Below are 21,345 nucleotides of genomic sequence, written 5' to 3'. Positions count from 1 at the left end.
GTTCTTCAGCGCTGGAAGGAAAGAAAAGAAAAAAAGTGTCTCACGTTGGACAGTAGTTAGGTGCTGATTTGACAACCTGAAGACATTCGTGCGCAAAGTCTTACCTGGGCATTATGAGGAGGTATCCAGGGGTGTTTTTCATTCTTGGGAGAGGATGCCGTCAAACTGAACTCGTGTAGCTAAATCGCGGGACTTTTTTTTAATTTAATTTGCTCATATTTTTGTGACTCTCCAGAAAAAAAACTGTTACGCGGTCTGCGCCTTTTTACGCGGTACTTTCAAAAACGTTGCAGCCATCCAAAATGGACCGCGCAGGATTTGCTGTTTTGGTGGTTTTGACTGTTGCACTGCTGCGAATTGGTGACGGCCACAAGGACACGGCAGGTGGGAGGAAAGAGGGCGAAGGAGCCGGCCGGGCGGTCTGGAACCAGCAGCAGTCCCGGGTGAGGAGTCAAGGTCACTCGCCAAGGAGACAAGGAGACGGTGCATCCTCTGGACCATCCGGGGAAACTTCTCCCGGGACCGACCAGTTCAGGACTCTAGTCCGCGTGCCGCGGGCCGCATCATCCCAAGGGGACCGCGGGCACGTATCCCCCAAACCGGTTCATGCCGCAGGCGCCTCCCGGGAAGACCTCGCCTCTCCGCCGCGGGATGTTGCGCTGCGCACCGCCAGACACCCGAGCAGCCAGCAGCACAGAGCCAGAGTGAACCGCAGGCAGAGCAGCAAGCCCAACGCTGCCAGCACGAGGAGGCTTGTTGGGTAAGAATAGCAGCCAGGTGCTGTACAGCCTGATTTAAAAAAAAAAAAAAAGTTTTTACTTTGCTTCATCAAGCTGTTCAAGTTCACCACACCAGTACTGTAAAGTGACAAAACAAGTAATTATGTCACATAAAGACCTGCAGAAAATGGCTACAAAGCTGTGTGGACATAGTGCATGAAACTGTCTTTCAGTAGTCTATCAATTCATGTGATATCTGCATTTTGTCATCAGGGTCACGGCAGGACATGGAGTAATGGCTGAGGTTAAACACTGCGCTGATCACTGATAGCGGAGGCTTATAATGAACAGTAAATGTATGTGAATGGGTGACCTGTCCTCGAACTGCTTTGAGACTAATGCAAACGCTGCATTATCACCATCTCCTTCTATTACACATTTGCAGTGTGTTTAAATTGCAGGAGGAGAGCAGCGGCTGCAGACTACTTCAGTGTGTGCGCGCCCCAGTTTTCGTGCCGTTGCCTGCGGCCATGTATTGTAGCGGTTCAACCAGAGCCTTGCTGAGTGATCACAAACACCTGTTTCTCCGATGGCCCTCTGTCAAACCTACAAATCCCTTCTTTCTTTCTTTTTTTTTTTTTTTTTGTCTCTGTGAAACTCCAAACAGGAGGATGGATTGTTTCCATATTAAAATCCCTTTTTCTTTCTGTTAATTGAACCCTCGTGCACCAGGTCCTGTTTGGGACAAAGCTTGATATGTACACATTAATCAGAGGGAGATTTAAATGGATCGCCGTGGGTTGCAAACAATGGCTTTTTTTCCTATATTCAGTATCTCTTTTTGTGTGTCACAAAAGAGGCTCTTGCCTTTAGGAAATGGATTATTTATACGGGCGATTCTTGGGGAACACCTAACAAGCAATAGGGGGGGGGGGGATTCAACAAATTGGTTCACCATGTGTGTAGGCATACATATAAAGTGCACTCACAGGACTAAAGCCCAGATAACAGCCAAGAGAAATGATGGACAGGGATTGGATATATCTGCTTTGTCCATGATATAAATGTATTATATTGTATATAATCAATACGCCCTGAACATTTCTTATGATATCCGTCACCCAGACAGTTGCGCTCATGCGTGGCCGTCTATTTAAAGCGGTGCATGAAGAGAATAGCTGCCTGCAGTGTTGGATCCAACATGCTTTATTGCTTTTCTTGAAGATGCCAAAAAAAACAAATCCCAGCGTTGAATGAATGGGGTTCTTTGAGTTTTAAAGAAGCACAACGGTGGCGTAACATTGCTCTTTATGAACATTAACGTACAGAGGTCTGCAACGGGGGGGGGGGGGGGGGGGGGGGGATTTTAACACTTTGATTCATTAGCTTCAGATGAGTCATCCGGCACTTGTTAGAGAAAGTGCGTTCATGACACATTTCCTCTCGGAGTTCCCGTTCGCCGTACCCGGAGGCGTGCGCTGGCTTCACTTAGCTCTCCTTTACATCCATGTTGACTCAGTATGACTCCCCCTTCTGTTTCCAGTGCACCTGTCAGACGTTTTGTCTGATTCAGATAGCTCAGTGGTGAAATAATACACCGCCAGCCTCATGTTCTGGTTTTTAAAGAAAAATATAACTAGGTGTGAACATGGTGTTATCCACATTTTAACCTGGGGCATGATCCTAATTATGGCGTAGAAGGCTCTCCATTACATCCATATATCCCTTGATGGAATTTGAATGTGATGACTGATGTCTTTTGGCACGGGCCCGGCCTGATGTGTTTGATTTACGACGAGGCTAAGCCTGCCAGAGGGCCCAAAACAACGGCATGTTATCCCTGTGACGCCTCAGTGAGACTCGCAGTATCTAATGAGCGCAATCCGTCTGAGGTCAACGAGTCAATTCCCGTTATCTTCTCCAAATCGCCGTGAGTCAGACGTCCACTTACTGTAATATCTTGTGAAGAGATGATGGGGCACAGATCCATGCCAGCGCGTCGACCGTTGCCCCCGAGGTTGCTCTTGCGGTCTGGTGCCTTTTCATCTCATCTCGCTGCAAGAATTGGCCCGCGCCGCAAGTGCGGATTAGAGAGCGCAAGGAACCCGGTTATAGCTGTTTAAAACTTGTCATCTCTCATTTGCTCAGTGATTTATAGAAGACGCAGGGTGCTTTTCGTGTCCCGTGTGTCTCGCATTAATCCCTTCAAGGCTCAGATAACTCTGTATTTGTTTTCACTCTGGACTCTCGCATAGCAGAAAGAGGGACTTGTGGCTCCACATTCAGATAGAGTTTCGTGACTTTTTTTTTTATCAAATAAAATGCAATTATAGCGTAATCTCTTTAAGTGTTCGTATCAATAGGCCAGCGCACATCAGAATGATCTGAAAGTATAACAGAATGTGCAATCAGATCAGTTCGAAGGCCTTAAACACTCGCTGTTATTTCTCTGTGGATTACGAAGAGGCCCTCTTTATTCGTGAACGCTTGAGACGGGACTGTCAGTGTCTTATTTCACCTTGTTTTTCTTGCACATGTTTTCCTTTCAGACCTAATGTCTGCGGGGGTCAGCAGTGCTGCTCAGGCTGGGCTTTGGCACCGGGAACCAATCGCTGCATAAAACGTAAGTAATACAAAAACGTCTCGTGTAAATATTTAATATATTTAAGAGGCCTAAACATTCTTTCATTCGGCTTCACAGGACAACAGTTTTATCCTTTGTGAGGCCCTTGAAACTGCACACAAGCAAGCTGACATACATTTTGTATATTAGAGCTTTTAAACCACAAAGCGTCTCAGACAGGGAGGCACACACAGACGGAGAGCTAACACAGTAAATGCTACTAACGACTATCCTGTCACGTGAGATTGCCCTATGAAAGTTACCCTCGGGTGTTATTGCCCCCATGCCGTTTCTTTTTATGTAAGATCTTCGCGTTTTAAATTGCCATCACTTAGCGCTTAGCGTCCCTGTTTGACACAAGCCCTCAATTATGTGTGGAGCGGCTTCTTCTTTTATTCAACCACAGCGGTGGTGGATATCCTAACTGCCAGATGATTAAAAAAAAAAAAGAATGAGAACGAATGATTGGCCACTTTTTTTAAAACGCACAATTAAACAACATTGATATTCTTGTCTTGAAGTTGTATGCAGACTGGGTCTTATCATTGACCTGTTCAATACAGAAAGTAAGTAAGTAAAGTAAAATGTATTTGTATGGCTCTTTTTGCAGACTTAAAAAGCCATTATGCAACATACATACATACATATATATATATATGTATATATTATATTCAGAAATGTCTACAACTTCCACCAAATGTACTTTGTATTCTGTGTCATGTTTCAATTTCACATTTACTCCCACCGTTGTTTGCTGCAGACTGAAATAACAGGATGGAATCGGAGCTTTTTTTTTTTAGAGAGTTATCTTTAAATTTTACGAGTGACTTAAAACCCGCGCGGCAGCTGGCATCTATCCGCCTCTCCAGCAGCTAGCGAGCTAGCTATACTTCTGTTTGATTTGTTTACTGTTTTCTCTGTTCCTCTCTGCTAATTATGTCCCTCTCTCACACACACACACAAACACACACACACACACACACACACACACACACACACAGACACACACACACACAGACACAGAGACACACACACAAGGTTAACCAGTCGATTACACAACAAGCTGATTGGCCCCAGCAGCCTCCTAATTACATCTCCTTCCCTCCTGCCCTGTGCAAAAACCTTCTCCCACTCTTTTTTTCTCGACTCCCAGCTAAAGGCACACTTACCAAGGTGTAAATTACATCTAACACGGAGCTGCAGTTCCTCAAATGAAAAGGGTAAATACTTTGAATCTGCCAGAAAGTAACAGGTCCAGTCTTAACGTGCCTGTGTTAAACAAGGCAGTGCATCTGAGCAGGTCAGGGATCCGTCCCAACCATCTGGACCCTCTTACAGCTTGGCCCTCACCCAGGTCTGACTGGAGGCTATGCTATCATCAGCTGAGTGAAGCCCCACGGCCGGCAAGGTGCCAACACAAAGGCCCCAGACCTGGATCTGGGACTGGAAGCCCCCACGTAGAAGACCTCCGTGGAGGAAAAAAACAGGCTCAGGCTATCTTTACTCTGTCCCCGCCTGAGGGCCAGGCGGCTTTATTAGGAGATGGCAGCATGAGAAAACATGTTCACAGTGGGGGAAAGAAAAGGAACAAACGTGTCTGCTGGAAGCAAGAGTAAAAACACATCACGGCTGAGCTGCGTCTGGGAAATTCTCGCTGAAGGGATTGAAGTAACGTCCAATATTGGAAGTGTCAGCTGCGCGCTTCACCCGCGAGGCTGGATTGGGTGTCTGCAGTTATGGCTTCCTAACAATACCTCCTTGTTCGATTGGGTTGAGGTCAGAGCAAATATATGACAGGAATTGGATCGCTAGTTGTCCAGGGAGTGCGCCTACACGTCTCGAGAAATGTGTTTATAAAAACGGTCTGCGTCCGGGTCTCCGTGGGTCTGGTTCGGAGATGGTTGTCTGGCTCTCGGAAGCCTCCGCTCTGCCCACGTCCTGCCAGGTTTGGAGCGGACTGTCTCTGTTTTTCGGCTCTCGGGATAGATGGTTAGCAGACTTGTTTGTGTGTCAAAGTAAGTTCCATGTGCTGAAAATAGCCGACGTCGAGTGATAGAAATCTTTGATCCATTAAGAAGAATGGGAACATTGCGTTTCCACTGCTGTTGTTTATTTCTCTTCTAGTTACCCGCTGTAAGCAGAGATTAAACTTCATAGGTTTTACCCAACCAATATTGATTTTATTAATGGTGGCCGAGAACCAAAGGTGTGTGCGTGTGTGTGTGCGTGTGTGTGTGCGTGTGTGTGTGTGTGTGTGTGTGTGTGTGTGTGTGTGTGTGTGTGTGTGTGTTGTGTTTGGCTGCTAAAGTGAGGCCAGGTGTTAGCTTGGCTCTACTTCCATCTGTTCCCTTGCAAGCAGGAGCTCCCGTCGAGATGAATGGAGCATCTTGTTTTTTGGTCACCGCTTATCCCCCCCCCACCCCCCCGTGACTCGTCACATCTGTTCATCAAAAAGTATACTGCTGTGGAGATGAAGAGCAGAAAGAGGCCATATTGTAGCTTCTCCGATAGTCCTCGCCTTGAGCTGTAACACCAGAATGTCTGTCAGTTGCTGTAACTGTCAACGCTGTTTTTGACTCGTGGGATTTCTTAAGGGATCTGAATCAAAACCACCGTTCATACTATGCGCCGGTAGTAGCAGGCCGTGGGAATCTTGTACACCTGACTGTGAAACTGCCAGAAAGAGAAATGAGCAAGTTGTTTAGGTAACTGTGCACCATTAGCCTGTTTGGGAAATCACTCCAGAAATCTGTTTACAAAATACTAAGTTGCTTAGCTGTGGAATTAGTATTAGCGTTTGAATTGCTTTAGTGTAAATACAGTAAACCCCCAACGAGGCGGCTACGTCAGCGGGGAATTACTGTTTTGAAGTTTTGGTTTATGAGGTTTCTCGGAAAAGAAAAAAACAATTAAAGTCAGACCTCTTAAAGCCGGTGTTTGAATTTGCTCTGCTCTCCTTTTGGATCTGCTTTCAGAGGCTTCGCGCTTATCTTCGCATCTTTTGAACGTGAGCTTTCACTCGTACCCCGGCTGTGAATGGATCCTTGGACTGGTTACCAGGAGCCACACAGACCATCTCAGCTTATTAAGGAGCTCTTTAAAGGAGTCTGAAGAGGCTTTGCTTCCTTCCTTATGCTTTGAGCTAAAATGTCAATTCCAGCCGGCTAACCACCCTCACAATGACACGGCAGATATGTTCACCATTTTTTTCACCATCTTCATTTCTAGCAGGCCAATAACTGAGCACAGTATGAGAAGTACAGGAGGGCCATTTGTTTTGCAGGTATTTGTACATAAACAAAGTATTGCACAAATTGAAATTCACTCTAAAGGGGGGGACAGAAAGATCTGTACGTTTCATGGAAATCCATCCAGTAGTGAGGTCACTGCAAACCACATGATGGCATGTCTGAAAAGGAATGCTACGTGTTGGCGTAGCTCACACCGGCCGGGGTCACTATACATCAGAGTTATGTTGTGTTGCTCCGGCTCCTCCAGTTGACATGGCTGTTTTAGTAATTGGATTAATGGCATGGTCTACCACACACAGAGCGAACAGAGTGTTCGGGATAAGGGTAGAATACCTCTGAACGGGGACTTCAGACTCCCTGCAGCACAGACAGGAACCGGCTTTTACGTTCGACCTGAGCTCGCAGCGCTCCCTAAAGTGCACGCTTTTTAGGTCCTGCGGTGGAATTCACTTCACCACACTATACATCACGCTAATTTAGCGAGAGCACGCGATACACATGGCGACTCGCTGCAGCCAAGCAGCGAGAGCACGACCCTCCAGGAAAAAAAAAAAAAAAGCACAACGGACGGCCTTTTGATTTAAACCCCTCGCTGTCTCGGAGAGTGTAGATGAAAGGTGCATCATTCACATGGAGGAATAAAGTTGTTTTCAGTCTCTTAAGCAGTTGGTGATTGACAGAGTGCAACGCGGTGGAGAGGAGTTTCTTTTTGATTGCCTTCCAGCTTTCTTTGGCCTGCTGTGCCGCTCAGGGCCCCATCCCAACCCTAAAATAACTCATCATGTAGAGAATCTCTCTCTCTCTGTCTCTCTCTCTCTCTCTCTCTCTCTCTCTCTCTCTCTCTCTCTCTCTCTCTGTCTCTCTCTCTCTCTCTTTCTCTGTCTCGCTCACCTCTCCCGTCACAAGGTAACTTTGCCTCTCCTTCCAAACAAAAGATATAGCATGTGGCATGTTCACTCCACCATGTCCCCGGTGTGGCTTGAGTCGGATTGAAGGCCTTCCAGTGTTGAAAGAGCCTGTAAGTCACGTGAAGGGTTCGACTTAGCTGTTCACCGTTGCCTTCTGTATTCTAACTATTCTTAGTCCTTTTTTTTTTTTTTTTTAGGGTTAGTTGTTGAATCTATTTCTAAATAACACATTTCATCCTCTTCTTTCGCTGCAGCATGTGTGAAGCAGCTGGTAAACTGTCAAGGACAGACACGTGTGAACGTTTTCTGACCTTCAAAAGCAGCACCCAAAAAAAAAAAAAAAAAAAAAAATATGCAGGTTCACCATCTTCACCTAATAGATACAATACAAGCCGTCTCAGTTTGCTTTTCGTTAACACAACAGAATGTCCACAGACGTTTGGACGAGAAAGATCTGCCGTCTGCCTCCAGACAGTCCTTGGCAAGAAGTCGTGGCAAGAAGTTGGCTCGATAAGAGATATTTCCTCTTATCTGCGGCGGTCACATGTGTTTCGAACGGTAGAAAAGAGATTCATTGTGCGTAACAAATGAATGAATGAATGAACTGTACTGTTTCGGTTTTAAGGATAGTACAGCTAAAAGTCATGTGCCGTAGCGAAGCGCACGATGCATGTGTTTGCACCTTGACCCACCGAGTCACCCGGACATCCATAGTACTGCGAAAATGCATTGGCTACTGTGGATATGATGAGTCTACATCCTGTGGAAAATGTGCGGTTTTGAACCTACAGAATCTCAAAGTCAGCTGAAGTGTTCTCGGTTCGTTTGTTTGATTGAAGTTTTACGACGAACGTGAGTAATATCTCACGAACTAAATCGCACGTTCGCCAAGATTATGCAGCATTGAGGCATTCGAATCACGCACAAAAACAACAACATTGTTTTCCCCCAAAGGTTTGAAAGAAAGGTTGAAGAAAAGAGAGACCATGAGAACCTTTCCCTCAGTTTTACAAGAACAGGAGGAGGTTTCTATTAAAACGCTGGCGTTTCTGCTGACTTCATTGAGCCGGGGTTGAAATTGCTCCTGCAGAGACAGCCGCAGAGCCCTCCTCAGCTTCGTATGTCGTGTGTGGATTTGTAGGGGTTGCGCAGTTCACAGTTCAGCGCCATAACACACCCTGGGCCGCCCTGCAGAGAGTTATGGCCCATTAGACAGATCCTGTAATCAATACACACCCCATCATTAACGTAGACGCTGGACAGCTCGCTCTCTCTCTCTCCCCGTTTTTTTTTTTTTTTGTCTCGCTAAACCAGGAGTGCTGCTCGCTCCGCTCCAGCTGGTGCGTCTGTTTGTAGGTTGCAATTGGGTCCTGTTTAGGCCTCCTGCGCCACATGTTTTTGTAATTGCTACCATAGACGAAAGTATGGTTAAAAAAAAAAAAAATGATGTATTCTCAGCGTCTGGACCTCGACCGTCTTCCTGTCGAGTTTCCTTTTTGTTTGTTTCATGAGCTGTTATAATACAGACATAATGAAGAAGTAGAACAAACTTGGCCATGTGAAGCTATTTTTCAATATTTTTCTTCACGCTGTCGTGATGCAAAAAAAAAAAGAACACAAGCTCTCGCCGATCTCCCGGCAGTAAAAAGCTTGATTGACACTTCCAAAGCAACATTAACAACCAGCACCCCGTCTCCTTCAGTCACGCACGCGCTCGCCGAGGCCACAGTGTTGTTAGGGCGGCCCACAGCCCCGCCGTATATCACGGCACCCTCCTGCTTAAAGACCATATGGAAGTTGTTGGGACGTGATCCCCTCAGGAGGATGGGGTTTGTGGCTTTTTTTGGCTAAAAAAAAAAAACACGTCTCACAAGAGTCAGCTTTTACAAGTTGCCGGGTGCACACGCCCCCCCCCCCCCAGATCCAGATATCCTCCACAGAGCACCCCAGCATGTGGCTCATTAGAAGCCGAACGTGGGAGTCTCGAGGGGTGCGGCGCACGGAAGGCCAGGATGTATAGCGCGGCTAAAAGTAACGTACACAGTGTCGCGGGTCGGCGGTAGGTTAACAAAATGCCCCCCAACAGAGCTGAGGTGGGTACGGAGGATTTAAAAAAACTCCCCAACTACTGTGTTGGACCGAAAAAAAGCCCACACTGATTGAAAAATGTGCATGGGTGACAGACGCACCTTAATCTGGTGGAATATTATCCTTGTAAGATTTACCACCAAGAGAAAATAAAGGATCAGTCAAACGGCGTCGGGCCTCGCTCCCTTCTGGTACCGATTAGAAGAACAGAGAAGTTTCGTTCTTTGCTTTCAGAGTTACAGTCACAGCAGTTTGGTTGTAGACGGCATGAAACGATAGCACTTGAAACTGGCAGCCATGTGGAAATCACATGTTGGAAAGAGATTAACGCTGACTTGAAATGATCAGCATTGAGAGGCAATTGTATTAACTGCTCAATAGACCAATTCTTACTTCTTCAGCGGACGGCGGCTGCGGACGACAGGCGGATGTCTCAGCTCTGTCTGTCCTCGCTCGCCTGCCACGGTCCCAAACACTTGACCTGTTTCATGAGGTCTGTCAGGTTCTGTGGCGACTCCTAAAAAGAGGCTCCTGCTGTCATCACAGGACGTTTACCAGACTCAGTCCCAGAAGTTTTTACAGTCGTCTATGGGTGGTTTTGTTGCAGCAGTTCTTAGAGCCTGTTTTAAGTTTTAAGGCTTTAGGCTTTTCACAAACACCACTTCCACCCGGTTACACACACATTCTACCTACAGCGTTAACACACAGTGGTTTAGAGAGGACAACCCGGAAGTTAGCGTCGCACTGGTTCCCTCAACAAAATGGGATTTTTTTTCCCATCGGATTTTGGATTATTGCAAAAAAATAAACTCAACGCAATTTTATGATACTGTCAGCGGTAGAAGTAAAAAGCTAATGATAGGCTATAATGATAGGCTATAAAGGAACTACTCCACAGACACATGAACGCGAGTAAACACAAGGAGGCTGCCGAGGCGGACCAGTCGCCGTGATGACGTTTTGTAGTCTCGCTTGATAGCAACCCATTAAAGCTTTCAAATTCCCAAGAGAGATATTTTACTGACTTATTTTAATATCGCAGAACAAAACGTGAAGTTCTCTTAAGCTTGTGTTTAACCACAGACCTTATTTCAGGCATCTAACCAAAAAAAATGTAATAAAAAACATAAACTTCAAGACAAGGAAATGCAAACTGGTCTCCAGGTATTAGGCTCATTCCTGTGCCATTCTATTATGGCCGTCAGAAAATGGCCACAGCCAATTATAGGTAAGTTGCTGCAACCATAATTTCTAATGCCATTTTATCTTTCACTGCTATTTCACCAGCTTCCCGTCTCTCAGTTGCAGCGTTGAAAGGGCCTTTAGTCGAGCCTTTTGTCATATTCTACTAAATCCTAATCTCCGGAGCGGCTCCCAGCCTCTAAATCTCATAATGGCGCATAATGCGCTCGGCCTGTGGAGAGTCGCTCCCAAGATTATTGCGATTATATGCTTTCATTGTCAATATTATTTTCAGAAATGTCAAGTTACCCCTGGTAGCACTGTTGACCCGCGTAAAGTGAGGAGATTTCTCTACATGTTTGAGTTATTTCAGATATTGGTTTCAAGTGTCCCCCCCCCCCCCCCCCCCCCCCGTTGAATGAAAAGACTGTAAAGACTTGATGGCTTGTGTTACTCTGAGTCAGAGAGAGAATCTCTGGTGGATTGTAATGGACTGGAAACGAGCTCTAAGTTGGAAATTAGAGTCCAGTGGAGGGGGGGGGGGGAGATTTTCCCGAGATATACACGCACATGCAAGCCTTACACCAGGTAACTGTAACCCACTAGAGAAATTATGGACAATATTTACCTCAATAAAGACCCTGGGGTTACTTTAACACATGTACAGAATTACCGTGATCGCCTTAAGTCCAACCAAGGACTCTGACAATGGTAATAGCTTCGTTCTCTAGTTCCTGTTCTGAGGAAAGTGAGTGTTTGGCGCCCAATCGAAGGCTTTTTTTTTGTAGAAGAAAGGATACTTGGATTAGCCGACCGTGTTAAACTGTCTTTATGTATCGTAACTTCGACAGGACTGGAAGAAGAAAACATACACAGAAAGCGCCGTTTCCATATTAATTGTGTTTTATTACTGATTGGTTTGGATCAGCGTGTTTGTTTGGAAGGTTTCAAAGCTGCCAACTACGCTCTCCTATTTTCAGATGACTGGATCTGGACACAATCTCCCAAAAAAAAAACTTTGGCCCGGTCCGTCTTAGTCATAATTAAGGCTGAAGTGGCAATGCCAGGAATGCTTTGCCTGTTTGTTTTTTTTATCCTCTTTTATATCCGATTGGATTCCCCATTTTATTATTACTCTCGCAATGTAATAATTGCTGCACATATTTGCGAAATGGATGGAATGCGAGCCAATTAGTTTTAATGATCTGCCAGACAAATCTGCATGACAGCAATTACTGCGACAATGTGTTCAACGGCCCAGAGGCCGGGCCCGGAGACAACACGGACAACCGGCAGTGGACGTGTCCGCCGCGGCCCGCAGACGGGGGCTTCACGGGTCGTCTTTATCGACCGGCACAGGCGAAATGTTTGTCTGGTGTCAGTTCTGTGCCTCGCGTCACTCGGTCCAACACCGTATTCCAGCCGCGAGCCTCCCAGTTATTGGGTTGTTTTTTTCTGCCCCGCGCCGTTTCTCTTTTCACTTTCGGAAGGTTTATTTTGAAGAATGCAGTTTCACACATTACGGAGTCCTTCCCCCTGCAGCATAATGTCACTGGAATCTGTGGCCTATTTGATCCGCCGCTTCATCCTCAAACTTGAAGTTGAACAGACTCCGGACAAGGCGGTGGCACCCAGCCAGCCCGTACTTTAGTTAGATGATGGATTTAACTCCTTGCCAAACAGAGCTCAAGCAATTCCTGTTTTATCCCATGATGGAAAATTCGGCTCACATACCAAGTTATACAAATCCGCAACCACATTTCTCTAAATGTGTACGCTTCATCAAAAATAAAGGGGGCTACATTTTCCTCAGAGCAGTTTATACGAAATGCTTGAGTGAATTGGTCGGTCTAAATATAATTTGCCTCGCCGTAAAGCAGAAGAGAGTGCGGATTGTCTGATATATAATCCTCAATTTGTTGTTTTTTTCTCCTGTTATACCGCAGGCTCACGATGCGTAGTGCAGAACTGAAACACAGAGCTTGATCCGGCTTCCTTTGTGGACTGTGGAAGATGAAAGTCTGACGCTCCGGGTTGTTACGCAGCGCAGCCGTGTCCCCCCGTGTCACTTCAGTTCGGAGCACATGTCGTGGGTTTTTTTTCACGGGGGGGTCCAGTGTGCTTTCACTCAAAAAGACACACATAGTGCCCCCCCCCCCCCCCAGGAGTCTCGAGCAGAGAACGGCAATAACAGGAAGCGTGCAGCAGGTATAGAGCGCTGTTCGCACCCAGTGGGTCCTCTTTTTGGACTGCCAGCGCTCCTCGCTGCCAAGAGCTGTGGCAGCGTTCCCGCCTGCGATCTGTCAGTGTCCACGGCATCTGTGTCAATAGCATTCCACAGCACTGTTGACAGAGCGCCGCTGTTTGCTTTAGCCACCAGCCGACCGGTGGCCTGATTTACTGTTTGAGGACAATGTCATAAATCCTCAAGTGCCGTCTACGACATACATTTGTGTCACAAGATCGAGAGTTTGTTTACTTTCAGGGTCTTTCTGTTTCTGGAGTGCGATGCCAAGATGTGTGTGTGTGTGGGGGGGGTGGGGTGGGGGGGGGGCTGTGCAGAGTGACACAAATAATTTTTTCCATGACCATAAAATGACCTCAGCGCCACGTATTTGCAGCCTATTGATAAATATGATGCACTCGTTCATCTTTTAAGTACAGTAAGCCCCTTCACATTTTGTTTGTTTTAGCAAATAAAAGATACAGGCCGTTTCTTTGATGAAATGTCAGCTATTTACAGTTGGCCTTCAGTTTTTCCCATTCGCTCATGTTTTTACAACCGCTTGCTTTTATTACCTTTTCAAGCTTCCTGTGTTACAGTGAAAGCACACGCTGGATTCTAGATCAGTGACGGAAGATATTTTTAGGAAATCGCTCGGTATAGAAACGCCGGCGGCACTAAACTGAGCCATGAACCGGGAGTATAGGCATTTACCTCAGCAAGAAATTGGATAAGGATTTGATGTAAGCGATCGGCTACATTTCGACTAAACAGGGCAGTTAAAGACTCAGGAGGAATTGAACATGACAGGCCCCTCCAGGCTCTCTGCTGTACGAAAAGGACAGAGAGGGGTTGAAAAGTGAAACTAATGGCCCCACGATTGAATCAATTTAAAGTGAGCCCCGGTTTTGAGATCAGGGATCTACTACTACTACTGCTCCTTCATACAAGGGGGGGGGGGGGGGCACATGCTCTAACATGACCTGCCCGAAAACTTGATCTCCATCTGTGCTCTCTCTCTCTCTCTTCAGCTGACTGCCAGCCCCCCTGCCAGAACCGTGGCTCCTGCAGCCGGCCGCAGACCTGTGTGTGTCGCTCCGGTTTCCAGGGGCCCCACTGTGAGGAGGTGACTCCAGAGCAGGTGTACATCCGCGATGGAGGCGCCCTGAGGCGCGTTCAACCGGGGACCAACCCTTTCCAGAAAGACCAACCACGGAGAAGGCCCTCGGAAAGGCAGGCCGTCGACGCCGCCAAGGTCCAGACCCCGCGACCCGGGACCACCAGACAGCCCGTGTAAGTGAAGCAGCTGTGCTTCCCCGTGTCGTCTTTTTATAGCCAGGAGGAGCCTCATAGCTTTGCCAAATAAGGATGGCTCACGATTTAATAAAGATAAATTGAAGAGGGTAAAAAAAAAAGCTCTAACAGCTAGCTAGCTCGTTAACTCTCGCTTTAATTGCCAGTAAGCACGATTGTTATCTCGGTCACTAATATAAGTTACTAAAACAAGTCCGTCAATGGTTGTTTCATTACTGTCTGAAAACCATGTGGAGCAACAATAGCTAATGAGCTACGATAGCATCCTCTATTTTAGGCTCTCTGACGCTCATCCGGCTCCTTGATCCGATGTCAGTAATGCCAAGATGGTTTGCTATTGGTCAGCGGTGCAATTCCATTTAAATGAATTGATTTTGCTGTTTTAAAGTGACCAGGTCTTTATACTCTTATAGTTTGCACTATAAAAAACAAAAAAACTAAACATAAAACTCGTGAAAATGATGTAATACTTCCGACATGAGCAGGGTTTATCTCTCCTGCTCCACATTGTCACTCCTGCTAAAAGAGCGACCACAGCCAGAGGAAAACAAGCCTACATAATGGCCAGCAGGGGGCGACTCCTCTAGTTGCAAAAAGAAGTCAGATTGTATAAAAGTCTATGAGGAAAATGACTCTACTTCTGATTTATTTACCTCAGTGAACTTTGTGAACGTGAGGTTATGGTCTCAATCAGTAGTTCCACGTCTTCTTCAATACAGCGTGAAGTTCTTTCAGTAAATTATGGTCCATTTAGAGTCAAACAGAAGATTTGGTTCATTGTTGTAATATACAGTATGTTGTGGCTTTTGTGGCTCTCGCTGACTTGTTTTAGCTACCATTACTGTCACACATAAAAACAAATTGACAAACTGCGCTATTAGAATTGATCCGAACACTCTTGAACAAACAGTAGTTCATTAAGCTCCCGTTCAACGCTGGTTGTGTTTATCGTCGCAATAAATCAAACCAGATGAACGGGTTCATATGTTAAATCTTTAATACGCTCAAAGTAAAACAAACAAGCATTTTTTCTGCCATTTGCTGCCACGCTTGAAAAGGTATTAAGGTAAATCTGTGAAATGTAGGAAAATATAAGATGATGATTTACCAGACAGGAGTATTAACCCATGCTATTTGCTATGAAAATAGAGCCGGGGGATTATATTTTCTTTAGGCTTTCACTTTGTTCTTTGATTTATTGGAATAACTGTGACTATAATGTATCCAACTAATAATTGCTCAGACGAAGGCCTCTTCCAGTGCGCTCAGCAAACTCTCCAAAGACCGCTAATCAGACAGGCCTAATAGTTTCTTGGCTTTTAACGTCTTGACTGTTTTAGTTCCAGTCGTGTTGGAAAATAACTTTTTTTTGGGGGGGGTGGTGTTTGATTAATCACTTCACCATGGCTGGAGTTGCAGTGTATTCTTGATCAAGGATGCTAAAAGGCAGTAATTGTTTCCGGGAAGAGTTTTTGACGGGTCGTTATTGCTCACAGATTCAGACTTATCTTGTCAAATCCCGCTCCATTTTTGGATTCAGGCCCAGTGTTTTTCTAATCTACTCAGAGTCGGGTTAAAGCGCCAGAATTTGTTTGGCCGCTGAGGTCATCGGTAATTTCTCTTCCACCAAACCACTTAAAAAATTCTCAATTGCATCTGACATTTATGGTGCTCCTCGTGCTAATTGTGAGGGTCTCTTGTGTCATTTTGTGCTTTTTGCTGGTGTTGCGGAATCACGCCGGCTGAGCCATCCACATGTTTGTGGTAGCAAAGTCTACTAAATGTTATGGCAGATGGTTCTTGAAAGACTTTTTGTATACGTCCTCCTTCCCAAAACAATTATATCGGAGTTGTAGTAAATCTTCTAATCAACACAAGACCTTCAAGGACTGCACAGTTGCTGTGCATGTGTTGTCTTTGTTCTATCTTGAGTCCACAGGACATTTTTGCGTCCTGAGTCACAGATCTGGGACAAATCAAAAGAGACGAGACTGCAGGTTTGACGTAGTCAGAGACACACAGTGTGCCTGAGTCACACATGACTGTGTCCATCTCTTGTGGTTTCCCTGAAACTGACTAAGAGGTGCTGTTAAGTTGAATCGGAGTCATTACCATTTGCATGCAGCTCAGCCTAATGGAATTATTTGTTCTTGTAACCAACAGATTTTTTTTTATGAAATCTGCTGGACTGAATCAAAAGCTTCTGCCAGAATAGTAAAATGTCTTCCTTTAAACGTTATTCAAAGAGTTATTTGAATACTTGACTCTCTGTCATTGGCACTTCTAGCAGCCTATTTGAGTGCTTGTGTAATTCACATATGAAGCTCAGCCCCTCGTGAACCGCTTGCAAGTGTTTCGCATTCTCTCGGCCCAGAATGATCTTCTAGGGGTGGAACAGCGTTCCCCCTGGAGAGAAGTGCTGGATGCAAGTCTCGGTTTCATATATCCGACTGAGGTTCCGCTGTTTCCAAAAGCCAGGGAAGCACCAGCAACGTGAGGTCACAGAGAGTGAGGTTCAGATAGAGAGACAACGCCAGAGCCAAAGCTCAATTAAGGAGTAATAAGAGGAGCGGGGAGGACAGACGGATAGATCACGTTGGACTTGCCCCCACTAATATACTGAGGGAGCAGAAACCACCCCCGTACATGCAGCTCCAGTGTCCTTTAATTCTAATCTTCTGGAGAAGGTGTGAGGTACTATATATGTCTTTCTTGGAGCAGACTTGGCTTGTTATGTCAGCAGCACCCTGTTACTGACCCTGGCTGTCAAGAGGCGCCAAGAACAAGAAATAGTGCGGAGACGGAATGAGACGGACAAGGAGGGAGGGAACAAAAACAACGATAATCAGAGAAAACATCAATTAGAGAGAGAGAGAGAGAGAGAGAGAAAGTAATCTGCTCAGCTGAGCAAGGTGAAGTGATCGCGATGTGGTCTGACATCAGACAAGGAAAGTGTGATTCTCAACATCTCAGTGAAGATTATACCTAATTTGATTTTCAAATGGCCGGCACCTCAACCTAGTGTGGCTAGATAAGGTATTGAGCAACCATGAAGAGATTTTGGATACGTGTTTTTTTTTTACTAAACTATTCGCCCAATAACCAAATAAGCAGGATGTCAACATGTTCCTGTTGCTGTGGTAACAAAGTAGGCGTCAGTGACTACGCAGTAACACTGGTGATGATTTGAAAGCACGAGAGCTATATATGTATACATGTTCATTTGCAGTTTTCTCAAGGCAAACCTTCGGAGACTAATTTGTCCGTCACTCTCTCTAAAAATCTGATGATGACTGCAACGTCGTCAGTCCTGTGTGGGCACAGCTGCCTCCTGAAAAAGTTATTTTAGAGAATAAACTATTTCCTGAAGAGCCGTACTGAATGAATCCAGCACATTGATGACTGACAGCCTGGAATAAAAGTCTCGTCGGGATGGACAAAACATATGAGGAGCCGGTGGGTTCCTGGGACATGGGAATACGACTCCTTACCTCTCCTTGTAATCCTGTCTCCAGTCCTCTACCTCTCCTCTGACCACTTCAACTGTGTCCCAAACGTCCCAGCTTGCCTGTTCTGTTGGGTCAAAACCGTAAAAATGTAAAATAGGTACATCCTATAAGCAGCTGGCAAACAAATATCTGTTTCCTCCTCTGACCAAATGCGATTTACTGTAAACCGGCGTTTCCTGCGAGCGTTGCGCTCAGCAGCGGTGGAAGGCTCGTCCCTGTCAGCACCAGATCCTGTAGATCACAGCTAGTCTGTCAGCTCCCAGTATGAAGGTCAGGGCCGGTGGCGAACACTCTTGGCTGAGCTGGAAACAGTGATAACGCACAGAGGAAGTATTCAGCACCTCCTACGCGTCCTCCATATCCACTCCAACAGCCCCACCGTCCCCGCTCTGACGTCGGTCCTCTGCAGGAAGCCGAGCAGGATGCGTGTGCAGTAAGCAGGTCTTCATCGCTCTCTGTTACATAACCACACTGAGGACAGCTGGCGGCAGCTACCTGGATAACACAGCAGTACTGTGATGTACTAGAACTTAAACACACGGTAGATTGTATAACTAGAATGCATAATGAAGAGAAGGAATTTGTCTAGTCTTGGGCTAGAGTTTGTAGTTGGAGCACATAGGTCAAAGCCAAAGTTCCTCAGTGTGATGTCACAAACGATATTAAGTAATAATGATTTGATAATTCGAATTTTGGGAAAAGAGAGCATCGGATAGGTAATCGAGTCATCAGATGAGGTATTGAGTTGGAGGAGCGAGCGTTGGATTGATGGTTATCACCGCCTCGTTCTTTTATTTGAAATGTTTCAAATTCAAGGCCAGTGCCTCGATGTCTCGGCCAATTAAAGTAATTACTCCGTGCAATTCTGCGAAGTAAAATTTGCTTCAGGGATGATTACAGATTCGGTCACACCCAGTAACATATTGCTCTGTTGAAGAAAAACAAAAACACCCCAGTGACGTGGAGCGGAGCGACCCTTAAGAGGGCGATGCACACGGCCTTTTCTCTGCATCATAACCGTTTGTACCCTCACTGTTTGCCTGGTGACTAATGGGGCTGGCAGCCACAGTGGCCTGTTGACTCAAAGCTTTGCACATAACACTGCCGTTTCTCAGAGGAAACTGTGGTCATAGTGGGAGTTCTCCATGTTAATCGCCGATTACCGGTTACTTTCACTCCACTCCCACTTCAGACAAAACCGCACCACCGGCGCAAAGTCCTCCAGGTGGACTCGACACCTGCAGCAAAAAATACTGTTTTACAATCATCACCGATGTTCTAGGTAGCGATGCTCACTGAAAAAAAAATAAAAAATTCGAGGTATTGACTGTAACTGTAGCTTAAATAGAATATGATCGTAAAAGTTATACGGCAGCAGTGGAAATTCACTCAACAAGATTCTCATAACTCAGTTGAAGGGGTCATAAATTAAAAAGAGGTGCACAAATCCCACCGTAGCTTTCCGTCTCATAATGCTCTCGACGCTTCCGCCTTTGATCCAATACGTCGCGTTCGTAAGTCTAAAATATATATCTTTGCGTTTTCGGCCCGGGGAAGTTTTCCCACTGTACCACCTGGTCTGCTTTGCTACTCAAAACAGGACGTGTCCGGAATCATCCTCTTGTCTCCCCCCCTTTTTTTTCGCTGCCAAAACAGAGGAGGCCTGCAGATGGGGAGTCGGGCTGAAGCAGAGAAGAGGGGTTAGAGTGCAGGGTAATTCCCACCGGTTGTGTGTGTGTGTGTGTGTGTGTGTGTGTGTGTGTGTGTGTGTGTGTGTGTGTGTGCGCTGCACTCTCCTGAATGGAGCTCTATCTCGCTTCTAAACCAGGCATATGACGGCGTGTCTCGGCCTGTGATTTGTTTCCCTGCGTGGGGAGACTGGGAATGAACTTGAACGAGGTCAGGCTTTGCTGGCTTTCTGCTTATGGGATCGCTGGCGTGTTTGTGTTGCGCTTTGGTGCTACGTACCTTTCCTTTGGCCCCCCGTGTATTTTCACTTGCGATGTGATTGGGACAGGGCTTTTTCCGGAGCGCGGCTGGACATCCCCTGCCACAGTTTTGTGGCGTCGAGTGGGAGTATCGTGTACCTCTGTGCTACTGTGGGTCAACGGGTCAAGTGCAGACTCAGCTGTGGAGGCCGCTTTGTCCTCAGGTGAACTCTCCACGTGCGACCAGAGGCAAAGAAATGGTGGATTATGCATAACACGTGATGGTAGCAAATGAACCAAGATTGATTCAGCATATGTTTTCTAATAAGTGTGTCTAAATGTAGATTGTTGAATGTGAGCAAAAGCTTAACGCACAACGATATCGAACCGAGCCAGGCCCGGGAAGAGTTGGTGTGTTTCTTTTCTGCAAACACGGAGCCAAATGAGTCCCATGAGTGTTTGGCTTCCTGCTCGGACAGAGGGAACAAAGGACCATAGAGAACGCAGCGTGGGACAGATATGTCTTTCTCTCCCTCCATCCCCAACTCTCCAAAGCCCCCCCCCCCCCCCCCACCGTCCGAAACACGCCGTCTGGGCCGCGGTGCCAGCAGGCCCCGGCGTCTGCGGCCAAAAAGCTTCTCATCGGGCCGAACAGCGCAGACTGCAGCTGTCGAAAAAGGGGACAAGTACTGTACGGCAGTCAGAGGAAGAGGGGCATCTGTCCCCGAATGCACTCCAAGGCTCCGGAGCCGGAGGTCAGATGGAGAGAGCATCAATCAGGCTCATCTCCAAGATATGCGGCACGGTGTTGAAAGCACGACTCGGCAAGCGGTGTGGCCGTGGACGGAACCACCTAATCCAGTCAGGGACCTAAACATACTCGTCAAAACTCAACTTTGTGTTGGCCTTCTTCATGGCTGCATGCTCCCTGGGTACCTCCGGTAAAGTTGTTATTGCTTTTTAAACCAGTGTTGCAGACCAGTACAAAGATTCCCTTAATCGCGTCTCTTTTATGAAACCCCTCTTTGGCTTGGAGCTCACAGCATTCTGACATTTGACACTGACCGGCGTACAGACATAGCCTCAGTCAGCACTATTTAATGGCTCTTCCTGCTGACCTGTCTTGTGGCATTTTAATAAGTGAATGATCAGAGCAACTACAATAAACTGCGGAGTATTGAATAGCCTCTCGGCTCACCATGTCTCCAGGCATTTTGATTCTGACTCCTGAACCACAGCCACCGCACCGCACTTTTGCTTCCATCCAGAATCAGGCTCTTTCTGGATTTCTTAGAGCTCGAAAAAAAAAAAGCCCACATTATAAACGCTGAGGTGAAAACAGACAGGTTGGCACTGCTGCCGGCCCCCCCGGAGATGTAAAATAAACTGTTTATTTCACAGCTTTTGGTCTGTGATTGAGTAGACGGCAGTCATGTGTTCTGATCACGTCGTGTCTGAAAAACCTCAGTGAGGTCAAATTCACAGAAAATCTATTTCCATGCAGGCCGGTAAGGGAAGTTAAAGCTACGAAAACGAAGTGGAACTTGACCTCTTCATTTGTCGGCGAAGCTCTTTATCCAAATAATAGTCTTTTTGCTA

General features: G+C 46.2%; 1 protein-coding gene across 1 annotated transcript in view; it reads left to right on the top strand.

Moving 5' to 3' along the window:
• Positions 1-302: 302 nt before the first annotated feature.
• The window catches only part of LOC137880432 (latent-transforming growth factor beta-binding protein 2-like), a 74,365-nt gene continuing 53,322 nt past the window's right edge, over positions 303-21,345 (top strand). The window contains exons 1-3 of the mRNA XM_068721803.1: positions 303-760; positions 3,269-3,342; positions 14,027-14,288. Coding sequence (XP_068577904.1) covers positions 303-760; positions 3,269-3,342; positions 14,027-14,288 — 794 coding nt within the window. The remainder of the gene's footprint in view (positions 761-3,268; positions 3,343-14,026; positions 14,289-21,345) is intronic.

The sequence above is a fragment of the Cebidichthys violaceus genome, unplaced genomic scaffold (genome assembly GCF_023349555.1).
Source record: "Cebidichthys violaceus isolate CVI_PGR_0920_01 unplaced genomic scaffold, fCebVio1.0.p SCAF_28, whole genome shotgun sequence".
NCBI classification, from domain to species: domain Eukaryota; kingdom Metazoa; phylum Chordata; class Actinopteri; order Perciformes; family Stichaeidae; genus Cebidichthys; species Cebidichthys violaceus.
This window is presented reverse-complemented; position numbering and strand designations above follow the sequence as displayed.